At 33.1% G+C, this 15,356-nt stretch overlaps 1 protein-coding gene across 2 annotated transcripts; it reads left to right on the forward strand.

The window, feature by feature from the left end:
• Positions 1-1,361: 1,361 nt before the first annotated feature.
• Positions 1,362-9,100, forward strand: LOC106140106 (uncharacterized). Of its 2 annotated transcripts, XM_013341638.2 has the most exons (5): positions 1,362-1,473; positions 4,252-4,451; positions 6,287-6,386; positions 6,802-6,840; positions 8,455-9,100. In XM_013341638.2, the coding sequence occupies exons 2-5, from the start codon at positions 4,262-4,264 to the stop codon at positions 8,465-8,467; spliced, it is 342 nt and encodes a 113-aa protein (XP_013197092.1). In that variant the 5' UTR covers positions 1,362-1,473; positions 4,252-4,261; the 3' UTR covers positions 8,468-9,100. The 2 variants fall into 2 exon arrangements, with proteins under 2 accessions (XP_013197092.1, XP_013197093.1); XM_013341639.2 differs by lacking the exon at positions 6,802-6,840 and having other exon boundaries at positions 6,287-6,353.
• The last annotated feature ends 6,256 nt before the right edge of the window (positions 9,101-15,356 follow it).

Here is a 15,356-nt window from a genome sequence, read left to right on the forward strand (position 1 = left end):
ATAGGCTTATAAACTTGGAATTCTTTTTTAGGCCATCGGCTAGCAACCTGTCAATTTTTGAATCTCAATTCTATCATTAAGCTAAACACCTAAACTATCCTATCCGTCCGGCCTATCCGTCTTCAAAATTGTTGGGTCTGACAACCCTGCAAGGGATATAGACGTGACTATATGTATGTATGTATGTAGAGGACACCCGTGGCTCCGCACGCGTAAAACAAAAACTCCCGTCCATTTCCGTTCCTGTTTGATTATTATTGCACACCCACAATATGAATCTACATGCCATGTTTCCAATCTCTAAAAAGTATGTATATAATCACTAGGTCTCTGGACCAGCGGGCTGTGCGTCGTCTGTCAGCTAGTTATTTCCTTAGTAACGGAAGAGATTTATATAAGTATTTAGATTATGTGATCCACCTATTGATCACATAGTAATAAGTACTCGTTATTTTATCTCTCCGAACTAGAGAAGGCATGTTAAGCTAACCCGGCATCGGGAAACTTTATCCGTTTCAATGGCGCCAATTCGTTCACTTCAGAGCTTTTGTGAATATAAAATATACTTGAAGAATAGTGTTTCTTACATGTACAACATTATCCCAGTTCAATGTAGGTAAGTGCAATTTTCAGGAAATGAATTATTTGAGTATGTTTTTTTACAAATAAATGTCGTTATCTCTTACGAGGTAGGGTAAATTGTTATCGTTAGACTCGGAATGATTTTCATTCCACTTTGAGTTAGATGTGTCAGTTAGTGATAGTTGCTAACCCATCGAGTAAAAGAAGAATCTCGATGCCTTTTACCTAATTGACGTTTATAATCTCCGAGGCAGAGAAGAGAGACAGAGAGAGAAAAGAAGTAACTGGTAAGAATTATGTTGGTCTTCGTTACCAGATCATACATACAAAAAGTTAAATAGGTAAGGTGGTTAATATCTTCAAAAAGTCCATCCCAGCTATGTGGTTGCCGGCATGGTAGAAAAGGAACACTTCATTCTCATATTAGGATGTCGTAAAAGGCGACTTATAGGGCAATCACGACAAAAAAGAGAATTTAGAGGTGGACTAAAGCAAACGGCTTTGAATGGAACGGGGAAAATTTTTCGATAAGGACACTCCTTTTATTTCACTGAAGATTTAATCAGTCTGGAAGCTTAATATGAGCCAGTAATTGGGTATACTTCTAAATAATTTTGACACTCGTAAAAATGCTGAATCATAGCTTTGTGTCTAAGTGGTATTCATTGCCACAGCATGGTCAGAATTGCGAGGACATGAGTTTTCTGACTTTCCTTGAACCTACTGAAGACGGCTCGTGTCCGAATTGACGAAGCTAGCGTGCATTGTCCATCGCCCTCCCTCGACTCTTCGTATTTACAGTCTATAAAAGAATTGCCCACCAATTCATTGTGTCTGTGCGCCTGCGCCTGCAGCTGTGTTGTGTTGTGTTAACGTGCTGACCTGTCCAAGGTACTTGCTTATAATTCGTGACGTGTGTGATGTGCTTTTATTTGAGTACAAACTTGTATTTACAATATATTTTATTTTTAAAGTACCTAAATATCGTTAATGTGAAGGTGAAATTTACAGCATTGATGTTTACCTTTTTTATTTATACTATTAGTAGAAAATCAATTAATATTTGATGCTGACTAGATAGATTAATACTCGTATTAGAATAAATTTTAGCTTGTCTTTTATAGGCTCTTTCTAAGGGGGGTAAGGGCATGATTTAGTAAATTAAGTAAATATCATAAATGTAGAATAATTCAGTGCCAAAGGCTAAAACAGGCTAAATAATAATTTGAATAAATCATGATTTTACTTGAAATCCACAAGTATCGGTATTATTTAAAATTGTGCATTATTTATTTACAAAATGAATTAATGATACACGTCGTCTATTTTTCCAAAGCATTTTTTTGCAACATTTTAGGTAACCTTGGTATAAAAAGTAAGGCTGAAGTTTAGGGCAGGTTAATGCGACTGGGGTAACATGTAGGAGGAGAGGGTGTGCCACTTTTAGGAAATTTATGTAATGATGTCCAATGATAATTTTTCAACCTAACTTATGTCTTGACATTATGACTTATTGTCACACAAACGACATCTAAATTAATATACCAACAAGGCACTTTCAAAGTCCGCATGATGCATGGTAAAAGAGCTCTTTATTTGACATAGTAAAGTCTATTCGATACATGTAGTGATGTTTAACTTCCACATAATATATTTAAGAAAGATAGCGAATGTTTCCCCGAGCTAGCCGCAACCGGATCGCCGGGAGATAGCTAGGAAATGTTGAACGAAAACCAAATAGAAATGTCTCAATTTCCGCAGCAATGCTTCCCAACGGATCTTTTTCTTTTTCCTGAAATTTATTTCAAAATATTTTCTTTAAAGTTTCTCCATTGCTTCTTATACAGCACACGTTCCTACACTTGTTAGGCTTTGCCAACTCTTACATATGTAACAACGTGTTTGCATTTTGTTCACAATTTTACAGTGAGAACTGAAAATACCACGATGTTTAGAACCAGGGGTAGATCTCACACAACACATGGTCCCTAATTGTATGTGTTTTGTTTCAAAATATTCGATTTCTATCTAAGCCTCAATTTAGAATTATGTAATATCGTTTTATTTTCTAAAACTTCTTTGTATTACGGACAGACAGATATAGAATAATGTGATTACAGGTCTTTTCAAAAGATATGAATATTCTGTTAGTAGTATTCCACTCGGATTAGTAAGATTAGTAGATTCTGTTAGTAGTTATTAAACATAATTGCCGTGTAAAAGTATGTTAAAAGAAATAAAAGTATTATGCAAATCAAAATACTTGTGCCGTGTGGTTCCCGGCGCTAGGCAAGAAAAAATAGGACCACATCATCTCTTTCCCATGGACGTCATAAAAGGCGACTAAGAGATAGGCTTATAAACTTGGGATTCTTCTTTTAGGCGACGGGCTTGCAACCTGTCACTTTATATGAATTTCAATTCTATCAGTAAGCCAAACAGCTGATCGTGGCATATCAATATTTTGAAGACAGTTGGTTCTGTCTAGCCCGCAAGGGATATAGTCGTGATTATTGTAAGTATGTATGCAGATCACAAATTATCAATAAGTGTTAAGTTTAAAAAAAAATATTTTTACCCCAAAAATATCTGAATAAAAAATTTATTAAATACATATATTGCAATTTAGATTTCATTGAACATTACATTTGATTTTCATGTTTAACCGTTTGAATGTGCTCATAATACTCACTACTTGTTATTAAAAACCAAGTTATCCAGTTAGTTATAGCTAGCGTGCTATAAATAACATAATCGATTATTGCATAATTTACAGAGCATTCGTTTAGTTAATAATCGTTGCTTACCCTCCCGTGAAATTATCGGGAAAAATAGATTTCTTTATAAGAATTTTCAGTTAACCTCAAAACCTTCTTTAATTAAACTACATAATAAATGTTTTTCTTTATTTTTACAACCATTTTATAGACTAAGTACTGAAAAATCCAGTAAAAACAAATCCATAACTTTCAAGGATAAGCTCAATTCTAATTGTTTAATGATTGTTAATTGTGTTGTCGCAAACACTTTATTTTGATATTGCCAACAACACACATAAATTTACTTATGGTTTTTCTAAAATTAAATTTTATCTGTCCCAATATGGTATTGTATTCATTGAACTACATAAATAAAATTAATTACTCTTCACTCGTGTTTTACAATTAGGTAAAATAAAAAATAAATCCTCGTCGGCCTTGTAAAGCATACAATCACGAAATAACAAGGTGCAGGAAATATTGTAATGGTCTAGTTACCTGTCACTTCGCATACTAGTGCCCTTTAGAAGCTCTTATTTGCACCTTGATAAAGAACTCCGATGTTTATGTGAATAATTCGTTAATGACCAAACCCTAGTATATTATTGTAATAAAGAAACGCTAAATTGAATTTATGCTGGTACTGACTAATCAAGGCCTTATTCCATTAATCTATCTTGAATTGATTCCACTACTGAGAACACATATTATGTATTATTTTTTAAATTAGATACTATTTTAATATTATTTAAATTGAAATAGTGTTGTTTTTGCTGTTGAACTAGATTTTGAAACTGGTTTGTTTAAAATAAATGACAAGATATATGTAAAGTGGACATACATTTAATAAAAATAATAAAAAAAAATATCTTATCGATGTATTATACAAGGGTTACCCTACTGATTTCAGAAACCCGAAAATGAAGGTTGCGACCGTTATCGTCCTCGCATGCTTCGTGGCCGTAGTAGCGTCGGCGCGGTACGAACACCACCCAGCAGTGGATTCCTTGGCGGAATACGCGGTCCAGGAGGCAGCACAGGACACGCCAGCGCAGGAGAACATCAGGCCGAAAAGAAGTTTATTACTGCTTAAAAAGAAACTGATCCTTGGTGAGTATTTTTATTTAATTGGCACGGTATTCATACCGTTCAGATGTTCGAACACCACCCAGTAGTGGACTTATTGGCGGAAGACGCGGTCCACGAGGCAGCACGGGATACGCCAGCGCAAGAAAACATCAGGCCAAAAAGAAGTTTACTACTGTTAAAAAAGAAACTGGTCCTTTGTGAGTAATTTACTACTTACTAATAGAAATATTTTAATGCACATATCAAAGGTTAGCGTTCGATATTGCCTGTTAAGCTCATTAAATCTCTGTTTGTTTATCAGTCGTACCATTTCATTGCATTAATTAAAACCAAATGTTATTGAAGGATACATATACTACTAAAATAACAAAAAGTTAATACGAGTTGGGAGTTGGTTAATTGGGTCATTGCCATTTTAGCGGCTGCCGCACGTATGTGAATACTGAACTGTTTGCACATCGTATATAGATGTTAGTAACTTATGTTTGGCGAACTAACATCACTTGGGGAGTTTGGTTGTTTGCTGATATGCATTAGATCCGTCCTCGGACACGCCACACCTCATTCTTGTTTAGTTATGATACAATCTATGTAAATTGTATATATAGTAACGTCTTTACCTGAAAGTAATAAAAAAAAAATACTACTTTTGCTGGATAGCAAATCAGACAAACATAGGCTAAACGCAATGCAAGTTCGCGGGGACCAAACTATTAAGTCCAAATTTTAATACGAACCCTAGAAGAAAACAAGATTTTTTATTAAATCTATATATTTAGGTTGATACGAATAAGAACAAAGAACCACGAACGTTAATTTAAACAAAATATATGATGGTAAAATAAATGATAAAACTGTAAAACCCCTTTTGTTAAGAAAATGTGAGATAGTGTTCAATATTCCAAGACCGCGACTCGATTCAATGGCCCGCAGCTCAACGTAGTGCAGAAATAGTGGAAACATGTGAGAAGCAGTCATGTGGCTGCTTTGTGTGGGAACATTTAGTGTTTGCATGTTAAAAAGTGTTGGGAACATGTTCGTTCAATCTTCGAAGCGTGCTAGGAATTTAAAAACGCTAAAGTGCTAGTTCGTAAGCCAGCATTTCGAATAATTTCTTGAATTTTCTTGCTGATTGTGGTGTGGTTTTATAAAATAATATTTACTTTTCCTGTTTTATTTAGGTCATAGCATATTTTAAATAAATTAAGGCATTCAAGAAAAAAACACCCATGGTCTTCATGGGCTTCTTTTTATCTTCTTTTCGAAACTATCGCTGATAACTTACGGTGACAGTTAAGCGGTGAAATAAGAGGCACTTTTCTAGAAGAATAATACTTTTTATTCAAAAGACTTATACTTACCCAATTCATACTTACCCAAGTAATAAAATTTGGAACTATAAAATATAAAAGAGCGTTAAACTTAAATGCAGCAAAAATTTAATGATTAATTGAAATGCAACTGTTCACTTAGCAGAAAATTGGGTAGATAAATAAGTATATACTTATGAATACTTTATACGCACCTTGTGTAAAGAAATTAGAGTTTCATGAGGCTATATTTTATGTCATGCGCCAATGCACTAAAACTGTATAGCAACAGGGATAAATAAGTGAATAATAATTCTTCGTCCAGTAATTTGTTCATCCAGCTTGGTAACTTTCAAAATCCACCTCCCTTGTCTGTGACACTACTGTTGGCTCTCTGCTCACTCAAAGGATAAGTATCGCAATCTATCGAGGAAATGCTGCCAACGTTTTTGGCGCCCTGCCACTAGGATTAACTTGTTTATGCCGAAGTTCTGTGTACAGAACAAGTTTGAAAAGATTTTTAATTGAATTTCAACTTATTTCCAGGTGCTTTGGGGCTGAAAGCAGCCAAAGCAGCGGCAGTGGGCGCGATCGTTCTCAAATCCAAACCTAAGTCAGTACAACACGAGGTCCACTTAAGCCATGGGTAAAGGTTAACTGTTCTAACAAATACATACATCCATCACTAACTTTCACACTTTTTAAACACAATTTCAAATCCATCGACGGCAAAGAGACACCTTATGTAACTTTCCGTTTGCGCCATTTTAATCCAACTAATAATCGAGGACATTTGCGGCGTCTATCATGCAATAACTTATCATTGTTAAGACGACCTTTTGGTGATAGAGGTCAGCGATTTGAATATCGCGTATTCGATACTTATGACAGACGGTTTATTAGAGATAGGTACCACAGAAATTGCCAAGTTCATTGATTCCCGTGTAGACAAAGTTATATATAAATGTAAAAAGAGATACACAAATATTAAATTTTATTTTAATATGCTTATACATAAAGAGGGTAAAACTTATGAATGTTGATCGTTTGGATGTTTGCAGCCACCCTATCCACCCGACATGGGGCTTGGAGGTCCACCGGTGAGTCTACGTATACTTTTCAGAATTGTACACTTTGGTCTGGAATTGTTGGAATGTAAATAAGATTTCTTACTATTATTTTGTAAGGTACAAAATAATATAATTGAGTTTGTGGTGTAGCATATTATTTCTTTTTCTGCTTCTCTAGTAAGAATCAAACAGGTTTGAACTTATGATGTAATTCGTCACGGACTGCTTGATTTTCTAAGGATCCTTGTTACACAAGATAGAATAACAAAGCGCATGTAAAACCAGTAAATAAATCGATAAAAATAATTATATGCTACTTTTTTGTAAGGAAAAACGAGTTTACTATTACATGCTTCATGAATTGCAGTACTGGACTATACACGATAACTTGTCAAAGGTAGCACTTGCAGGTTTTACGTTATTGTACAAAAGGTAGGTAGTAGGAATAAGTTCCAATAAATAGACTAAGTTTAGGAGTGGTTTTCAAAAACCTACTATCTGCGTTATAATTTGCGTTGCGTTGCGTTGGTACTTATAATTGAAATATTTTTAATAATGACTATTGTTTAGTATGTAAGTACATACTTTCAATTTCCATGATAATAGATAATTGATCTTAGGTTATAAATTATTCTAGTTAAGTAAACGAAGTAAGTAAAATATTATCTGCGCTATTAAACAGATTTTTTAAGGTTTTCACAATGCTCTTAGGATAAGGGTTCATATTATGTATTCTATAATTATTATGAAATATTCAACAAACTTGAACGAATATAAAGTGACTTACAAATAATTTAAAGTGAATTTATTTGTGATCAAAATATGTGTTCGTGGTTATTTTAGTGAGATTTATCACTCATTTAAATCATCTTGGATAAACCCACGCAATGATGTCAATATACTCTAAACAATATCAATATACTCGTATATCTCTCTCTTTGATTAATATTAGTACTAAAAAAATTTAGGTTCTTAAGTAAAACATATAAAATATATTACAAATATAAAGACATTTACCTATATTTTTTTTCTGTTGATTGTGGTGTACGATTTACCTAATACAATTAGTGAAAAAGAAAAAACAAATCCGATCTGAAATGAAAGAATACTTATTCTAAGTTAATTCAAACATTAAAGTTAACACTTATAGGATGGGATGTAATCATCTAATCATACAAGCATGGGTCAAGATGATCTTTACAAGGCTTACTCACTTCGCATTACGAAATAAATTTGGTGGTGGTACAGTGTTTCAATAACATTGGAGTGGCTTACTAATAGTTGGGTAACTTTATGATCGATTTCTTTAAATATTGATTTAGAACTTCTAACACATAGGTAAAAACCGAATCAACATGGGCAAAACCAAGTCTCTGGAATGCTGTCCTTTGCAGAGGAAAAATATTTTATTATAAGATTTGAAATACTTATAACTAGTTTAAATAATCGATACTGGTTCTTAAATTTGATAAGTGAATGTGATGACGCAAGAACTTAATTCCTCATGCTTTTGCGTCAACAATACTCCGAGCTTAAATGTCGCGGCTTTAAAAATGTTATAACAGCGTCGTCTACAAACATTTACTACTAGTATAACGATCGTAAATATGACATGTAAACAAAGACTTCGGTTTAATTTTACAGATTTGGTTACTGAGAAGGCGTCAGACTTCCAAGCCTTGATGTCGACGAAAACTACGAGATGTCAAGAGGAGACGACACCTTTGTACATTTAGACATAAGTGTTCATTTTTAGACTAATAGGAATGCACTGTATGTCAAATCCCATTTTTACTGTCGCTAAATAAGGTAACAGGCATTTGTACCTATTTTTCATGCCTAGAGTAGAGCTTAATATAAATGCCTATACTTTACACATTTTTTGATATTTTGCGGATGAATCGTATTTTTTTTTTTTCTATATAATTTGCGTTCTCGTTTATCTTCGCATATCTTACATGAACAGAGAAAGAATATATTACATGTGAGGCTAATATAATGCATGTAAAATTAAGTAAGTATTTTATTTTTTCTTACTTTTTGCAACCAGATGCAAAATGTTATTCGGTCTGTGCCATTTTATTAATTTGAAATGTACCTGTAGCAATAGGATAAACTATGTTTTTCTGTTACCTTTTAATTGAATACTTCGGTAGTATAAGAATATGTAAATATTAAATAATTAATTAAGGAGGTCAGTTTAATTGTAGATACTTATGAAATGTTGACTGTCATCAAGTAAAAACATGTCTTAGGACTACGATTTCGTTCAGTTGTTAATTAAACGATTTATTTAATCGTGTGTTTGTTTTATTTAACTTTTAATATCCATAGTTTTTGACCATCTGTACTCATTCGTCTAATACAAATTCAAAAATTCATTATTATGGGATATCTCGAACATCACTTAATAATTGTATGAAAGAGCTCAAGTTTGTGGGAGTTTTTTTTTTTCAAAATTGTCATTTTTGCACTGAGTTATAATGTACCTACCTACTAATAGTTTCTACGAAGTAAATATTTAATTAAATACAATTTCAATCCAAGGAGAAGAAATATTGATAAATTAAACATTGGGAAATACAGTGGACAATGTGAACATTTCGCAAGATTCTCAGAAGATCAGATGGTCTTGAACGTCCACTATACCAGAATCTAGTATTGTTTGCTTAGCAATAACATTGTAAGAAGTTGCCGTGTGGTTTCCCGGATAGGATAATACAACTCTAAATCAATATATTTAATAATAGCAATTATTAATTTTATTCTATACTTTAATTATACTAAACCGCAGAAATATGGTGTTATTGACATTTCTGTGCACTGATGTAGAAAGTTTGACTTGATTTCAAGGTGAGCTGTGTAAATTTGGTAACACATCAAACTAATATGAAATACGTCTTCTTATAATGACCAATTAATAATGTTCAGTTTCTATGTCACGTTACTATAAATATTTATGCAATATTTCGTCAAAACTCAACGACACGATGTTAAAATCTGCACTAATAAAATTAAATTTTATCTCATCGTCTTGTTTGGGTAAAAACAAAATTTTCAATCTCCCTTCATGTTGTCTTCATGTCTGTTGTGATTGTTATGGCAAAATAATAAATCTATTTTTGTATCCCGTAGGTATTTATCCTTTACCCGGTAGACAGAGCCGACAGACTCTTATAAACTTAAAGGTCACATTCAGCGGTATCATTGCGAGAACTTATTTTTTTATTGAAACCTTTGTGATAAAGCAGTTTTACTACCGCTGATTTCTGTCTCACTATATTCTTACGAGTATTTTGTCAAAATTTATTAAACAAAAGACTTCTTCAGACTGAAAAAAAAACGTATATTCATTCATTAGTATTTCAACAAACGTTGTTTTCCGAAAATACTTCACACGAGGGGACCCAAGTTTTATTGCGTCTATAAGAAAGACATTTAAAATATAAACATGATGTGTATGATGTTAAAAATGACAATATTAATAGGTCGTCGTCGTTTAATTTTTCCTCACGTAAAAAAATGCAATATGCGCCAGTTAAGTTTTAATTGGAAATTCTGTATCAAAATGTAGAATTCTTGTGAATACTAATTGTTTGTCGGCTGCAAATGTAACGATAGGCGTTATTAGATTACTGTTTTTGCAGGTTTAATTATTTTTTATTAATTGCTCATGAATATGGAATGTCGCACACGATTGAATTATGTCTTATGTCTCTTGAGAGGAAGGTGTCTTTTGACCATGATTCCCGGAGTTCGGTTTTTACACAAAGCGACTCCCGTCTGACCTCTGCAACCTTTGCAGGGGTATAAGCATTATTGAACTACAATCTGAATGGATACAAAACATATGTATTTGTGTACCGACACATACTTGTTTATAAAATAAAAGGAGAAAGTTCTCTTTCATTCGCAAAGAGAGTTAGCCACTTTCAGTTATATTTAGACTCTATCATGCAAGGATCTAGAACGAAATATTGCTGATGTGAATGTTGCAAACTTTTTAGCAGGGGAAACCTGATTTTTTGACCGTCTCACCTTGAATAACTAACACAAGCAGACATTTAGAAAAGATATAAAATTGCAAAGTCATATGATTAGCATATCCTTAATTTCATGTGTAAACTGGTCGAATGATTCATCAAGTTATTCCACACATATCTTGGATAGAAATATGAACTTTGGACAGTAAATTTTCTCGAAGATACCCGTCGCCCTTGAAAAGCCTGCTAATTTCCTTTCCTGTGGGAATTTCCGAAATTCTCTTAGCAAGCCTTGTATTTAGTCTTGGTGTTAGAAACCTGGACATTAGAACCTAAACATGCCCGATTTGAAATCTCTAGCTTGATCAATGATTCGTTAATTATAGTCGATGTAACTATTATTCTGATACATACATGTCCTGACCGGGATTCGGGTTCGAATCCCGGTCAGGGCATATTATTAGCATTTATACTTATAATGCTGTAAAGTTTCATCCAAATCTGTTTAGTAAGGTTTTGCGATACAAATATAATAAATTTTACAAAATCTATTATTATTTTAAATTAATATTATAAAAGTAACTAAGTACCTTTGGTGTGTTAAAATGACGATTAATTGCCGTAGATAGATTAGATATACATTCACATATAGACAAAACATGGCCCGTGGATGTCATAAAAGGCGACTAAGGGAATAGGCACTTTCATTTAGTGCAGCTTTTGCCATGATCCATTATGAGTAAGGTTCTCATGCTCCGGTTGCGGAGGTCAGATGGGAGTAGCTTCGTGTAAAAATTTGACTTACTCAATCCAGGACCATGGTCAAAATGCGCACCCTGGGCTACCCTCAAGAGGAAATAGAATGAAACCGCGATTAACGCTAGTAGAAGAATATATAACACCGATGACATAATAGCTTTATCTTTCATGCTTTACTATTATATATTATAGGTAAGCCGTATCAAGTGGTATGGTCATGTCATGAGCCAAGGTGTGAAGACCGCCTTGAGCCTGCAGAGAAAAAGAGAGCCCTCCCTACACACCAGTATGAAATCTTGTACAAAATGAAAATTTAATCGACCCGACATCACTAGAGAGAATGTCATGGCGCAGAAATATAAGAAGAGCCGACCCTACGTGACGTAGGAAAACGCAAAGGAAAAGAAGACTATTATAACGGCGGCACCGTGTGTGTCCATGTTGATACTTCTAACTATAATCATCTTCCTAGACTTTCCGTTACCTACAACCTGATTTGTTTTTGACAAACAATTTGACATTTATCATATTTATATAGTTTTGTTGTTTTAGTTTTTTAATATAGTATATCAGATCTTTGGGATATATGAGTTTAAAAAGACCAATATTACTGTTATTGCTTCTGGCACTGGCGCAGAGGTATCAAGCGAAGCGGTAAAATTGAAAGAAGAAATATAAATTAAAGATTGTCTTATTTACACGAACGTTACGATTAAGTATGGATATTCTATAAGTTATGATGAATATTAAAACCGTAAGTAAGTACACAGCACTGCCAATAAAACTTGTTGTTGTTTTACAAACAAATGTAGCAATATGAATATTGTATGAGTTGTGTACAATTTAATACTATGATATCCTTATCATGTGCTTTTAAAGAAAAAGTTTAAGTATATCCAATCCATGGTGTCAATATGACTTGACATAGTATACAGGTCGTCTAAGAGCCCAATAAGTAAAAGAAAAAAAAACCCAATAAATACCTACACGTATGACCTTAAGCCGCGCTGATCAATGAGACAAGCGTGGAAGCTGTCAGCAGCAAGTATATATGAATACGAGTAATTTTGGTCATACATTAAAACAACAGTCAGGGTTGTCTGTAAGGTTTATCTTTTGAATTATTTTATTTTTGTTGGTAACCTTCTTATTTTTATGATTTCTCCTTTGAAGAGTTCTTTAGAAATACGAAGAATCTATGTAAGTACCGCATTTTTTTGTGTTTATCATTTCTATACAGGGTGGAATTTTATATGCGAAGGAATTTTTCCCAGCATTGTCGGACGAAAAGTAGGTTTGATCAGCCGGCGTTTGATGACCGATCATCTGATCGTTGTTAGCATGGGAAAATATAAAAAAAATATCACTTTTTGCTATATATTTTTATGGAATTCAACTTAATTTCACCATGCTGAGAAAACGTACACGATGTCCCTGATTTGATCAAGAAATTGTCAAATTTAGTAATTAGAATTGTTTGTGTGGTGAAAAATAGATCTGATTTTTGATATACACTAAGTGCATATATTGTATTATTCTATTATTATTATGTTACTTCGTAGTTTTGGTGATAATAAAATATACTTAGTAAATTTTTTATGATGGCGGCCGCTACAAGATGGTAGATGAATTACATAATACGTCATAACTATCTAGCCGTGGCTTGATTATAAGAATAGAGCTCACAACAAAAAATACAAAAAATATATACAGTCGAATTGAGAAACCTCCTGCTTTTTTTGAAGTAGGTTAAATTTTTTTTAAATAAATGAAGTACTGAAATGTTTTCACGTTAAACCGTTTCATTAAAATGATGTAGTTAATGTACCTACTAAAAGCCACAAAATAATTCGCATAGTTCTTGGTACCAGACCGCACCAAACTTTATCTCTAATCAATATATGTATATATACTGACTTAGTGAATTATTTTTTGGCTTTTTGTACATAATCTACATCCTTTTTAGAAAACCGTTTAACATATATTTTTTTTAATTTATAAGATCCGAGAGAGATACCGAAGTTGCATTTGAATTTTTCTTATGTAGTGGTCTGTCAAAAAGGGAAATAAAAGCTGATAATGGAATGTCAACCCTACTGCATGTATGTCGCAAAACCTTGTTGGCATGATAGGCCATTCACCTCGGATCTCCACGTTATGAGAAAATTACGTGAGGAAAGATGCGGCATCATCATCACACATCTTTTCAACACGAAACCGAGAAAAGCTTAACATAAGTAAATTAAAATCCTGAAAAAAATTACATATTTGAACTTAAAAAGATATGTAAAAAGAGTAATAATTTTATAGATATGTTATGTCAATAACAATCTTTGATTAGTGTTAATTAACTTCTTATTTAGTTCTACATTCAGACTTTACGTAAAGTCAGAATAAGTTATTAAAATGAACTTCCTATGCGTGCACTAGAATATGATGCGCTATATAGAAGTATTTTTAACTAGAAAATTAAAACATTTCGACGAAGAAGTGTGCCATAATGAGAAGGAGTGCTTATATTTTGTTACCTTTTTATCAGTTCATTAAACAATTTATTGAAATTGTTGCTATGGAATCAAGTAAGTACTTCTTCTGAGTAGATTCGTATTTGATTATATGACAACACAAATACTCGTACATTTTGAGAATTTTTGCTGCTTAATTACCTAGAAAAATGTCGTATAAGTAAATGTTGGGATTGGTAGGTAAGAATATATCAAATTCCAATGATATCATCATCGGATATGTCAGAAATTGATTGCATAACTCAAGAAATAGTCGTGGCTAGCCAAGTCTGAGTTTACCTTTTTATACTTATTTTAACAACTGATTATCTCAGATAACCTTCGATAGTTCTTAATATTAGCCAAATTTTACTTGTCAGTAACTGCTTGATTAATTGTTTGACATTTCTTTGTATGTACGAGTACACCCGTGTTGTACATTTGTAACAAATGTCTTAATGCGTATTTTTATTTTAACGCTAGTTATTTTAAAAATAAAAATTTAATTTGCTTAAACTTGATTCATATTAATCTACACTACGATTATGATTGATCGAATGATATATTTGAGTTGGAGGCCCCATCAACGGAAGTAAAAAAATATACTTGAAGGTTAATGCATTTATTTTGCCACATTAGCAGGTCAGTTACTGATGAAATGTCCAGACTTCCGCATAATTATGAAAAAGAATGTGAGTAGGTTTGTAGCCTTCTGTAAAGCATAGGGTACTGTATCTCAGGATGGGAAAAAGGACAACGAATTTTTACAAAAAACGGTATACAAGCAAGCATAGAATTATTTAAGCTTATGTCAGATACGTATTTCCATTAAGGCCAATCAATATAGCAAGAAATTCTTACGTTACTCTTTGATCAAAACTTATAAAGATAAATGTATTAAACCTGTCATTAACGTTAGTAAGTCAAGGCTATGCTTGCATATTTCAAGTATAATCTAGAAACCTAGATAGTGTAAGATTAAAAGTTTCAGAATTTATTCATTACAAACGAGCAAATCTCTCTTCTTAGTAACATTAGTGTAGACCATTCCACAGATGATGAGTTGAGGAACTCTGCGCTATATAAGTTACAAGTGCGCTCTGTCTTTTAGTTATCAGTTATTACACTGTGGAATTTCCACGTCTAAGTTCCGAGTTCGCTAACTATGCTCATCAACAATTTCATGTTTGTAATAACGGCTAATGAATATTGAACACCTGAAACTACTCGGCCTATTATTATGTGCGTAATATAGCATAGTGGGGAGGTGACATATCTTCCGCGGGGCAACGACATTCAG

Source organism: Amyelois transitella, chromosome 3, assembly GCF_032362555.1.
Source record: "Amyelois transitella isolate CPQ chromosome 3, ilAmyTran1.1, whole genome shotgun sequence".
Classification (NCBI taxonomy): Eukaryota; Metazoa; Arthropoda; class Insecta; order Lepidoptera; family Pyralidae; genus Amyelois; species Amyelois transitella.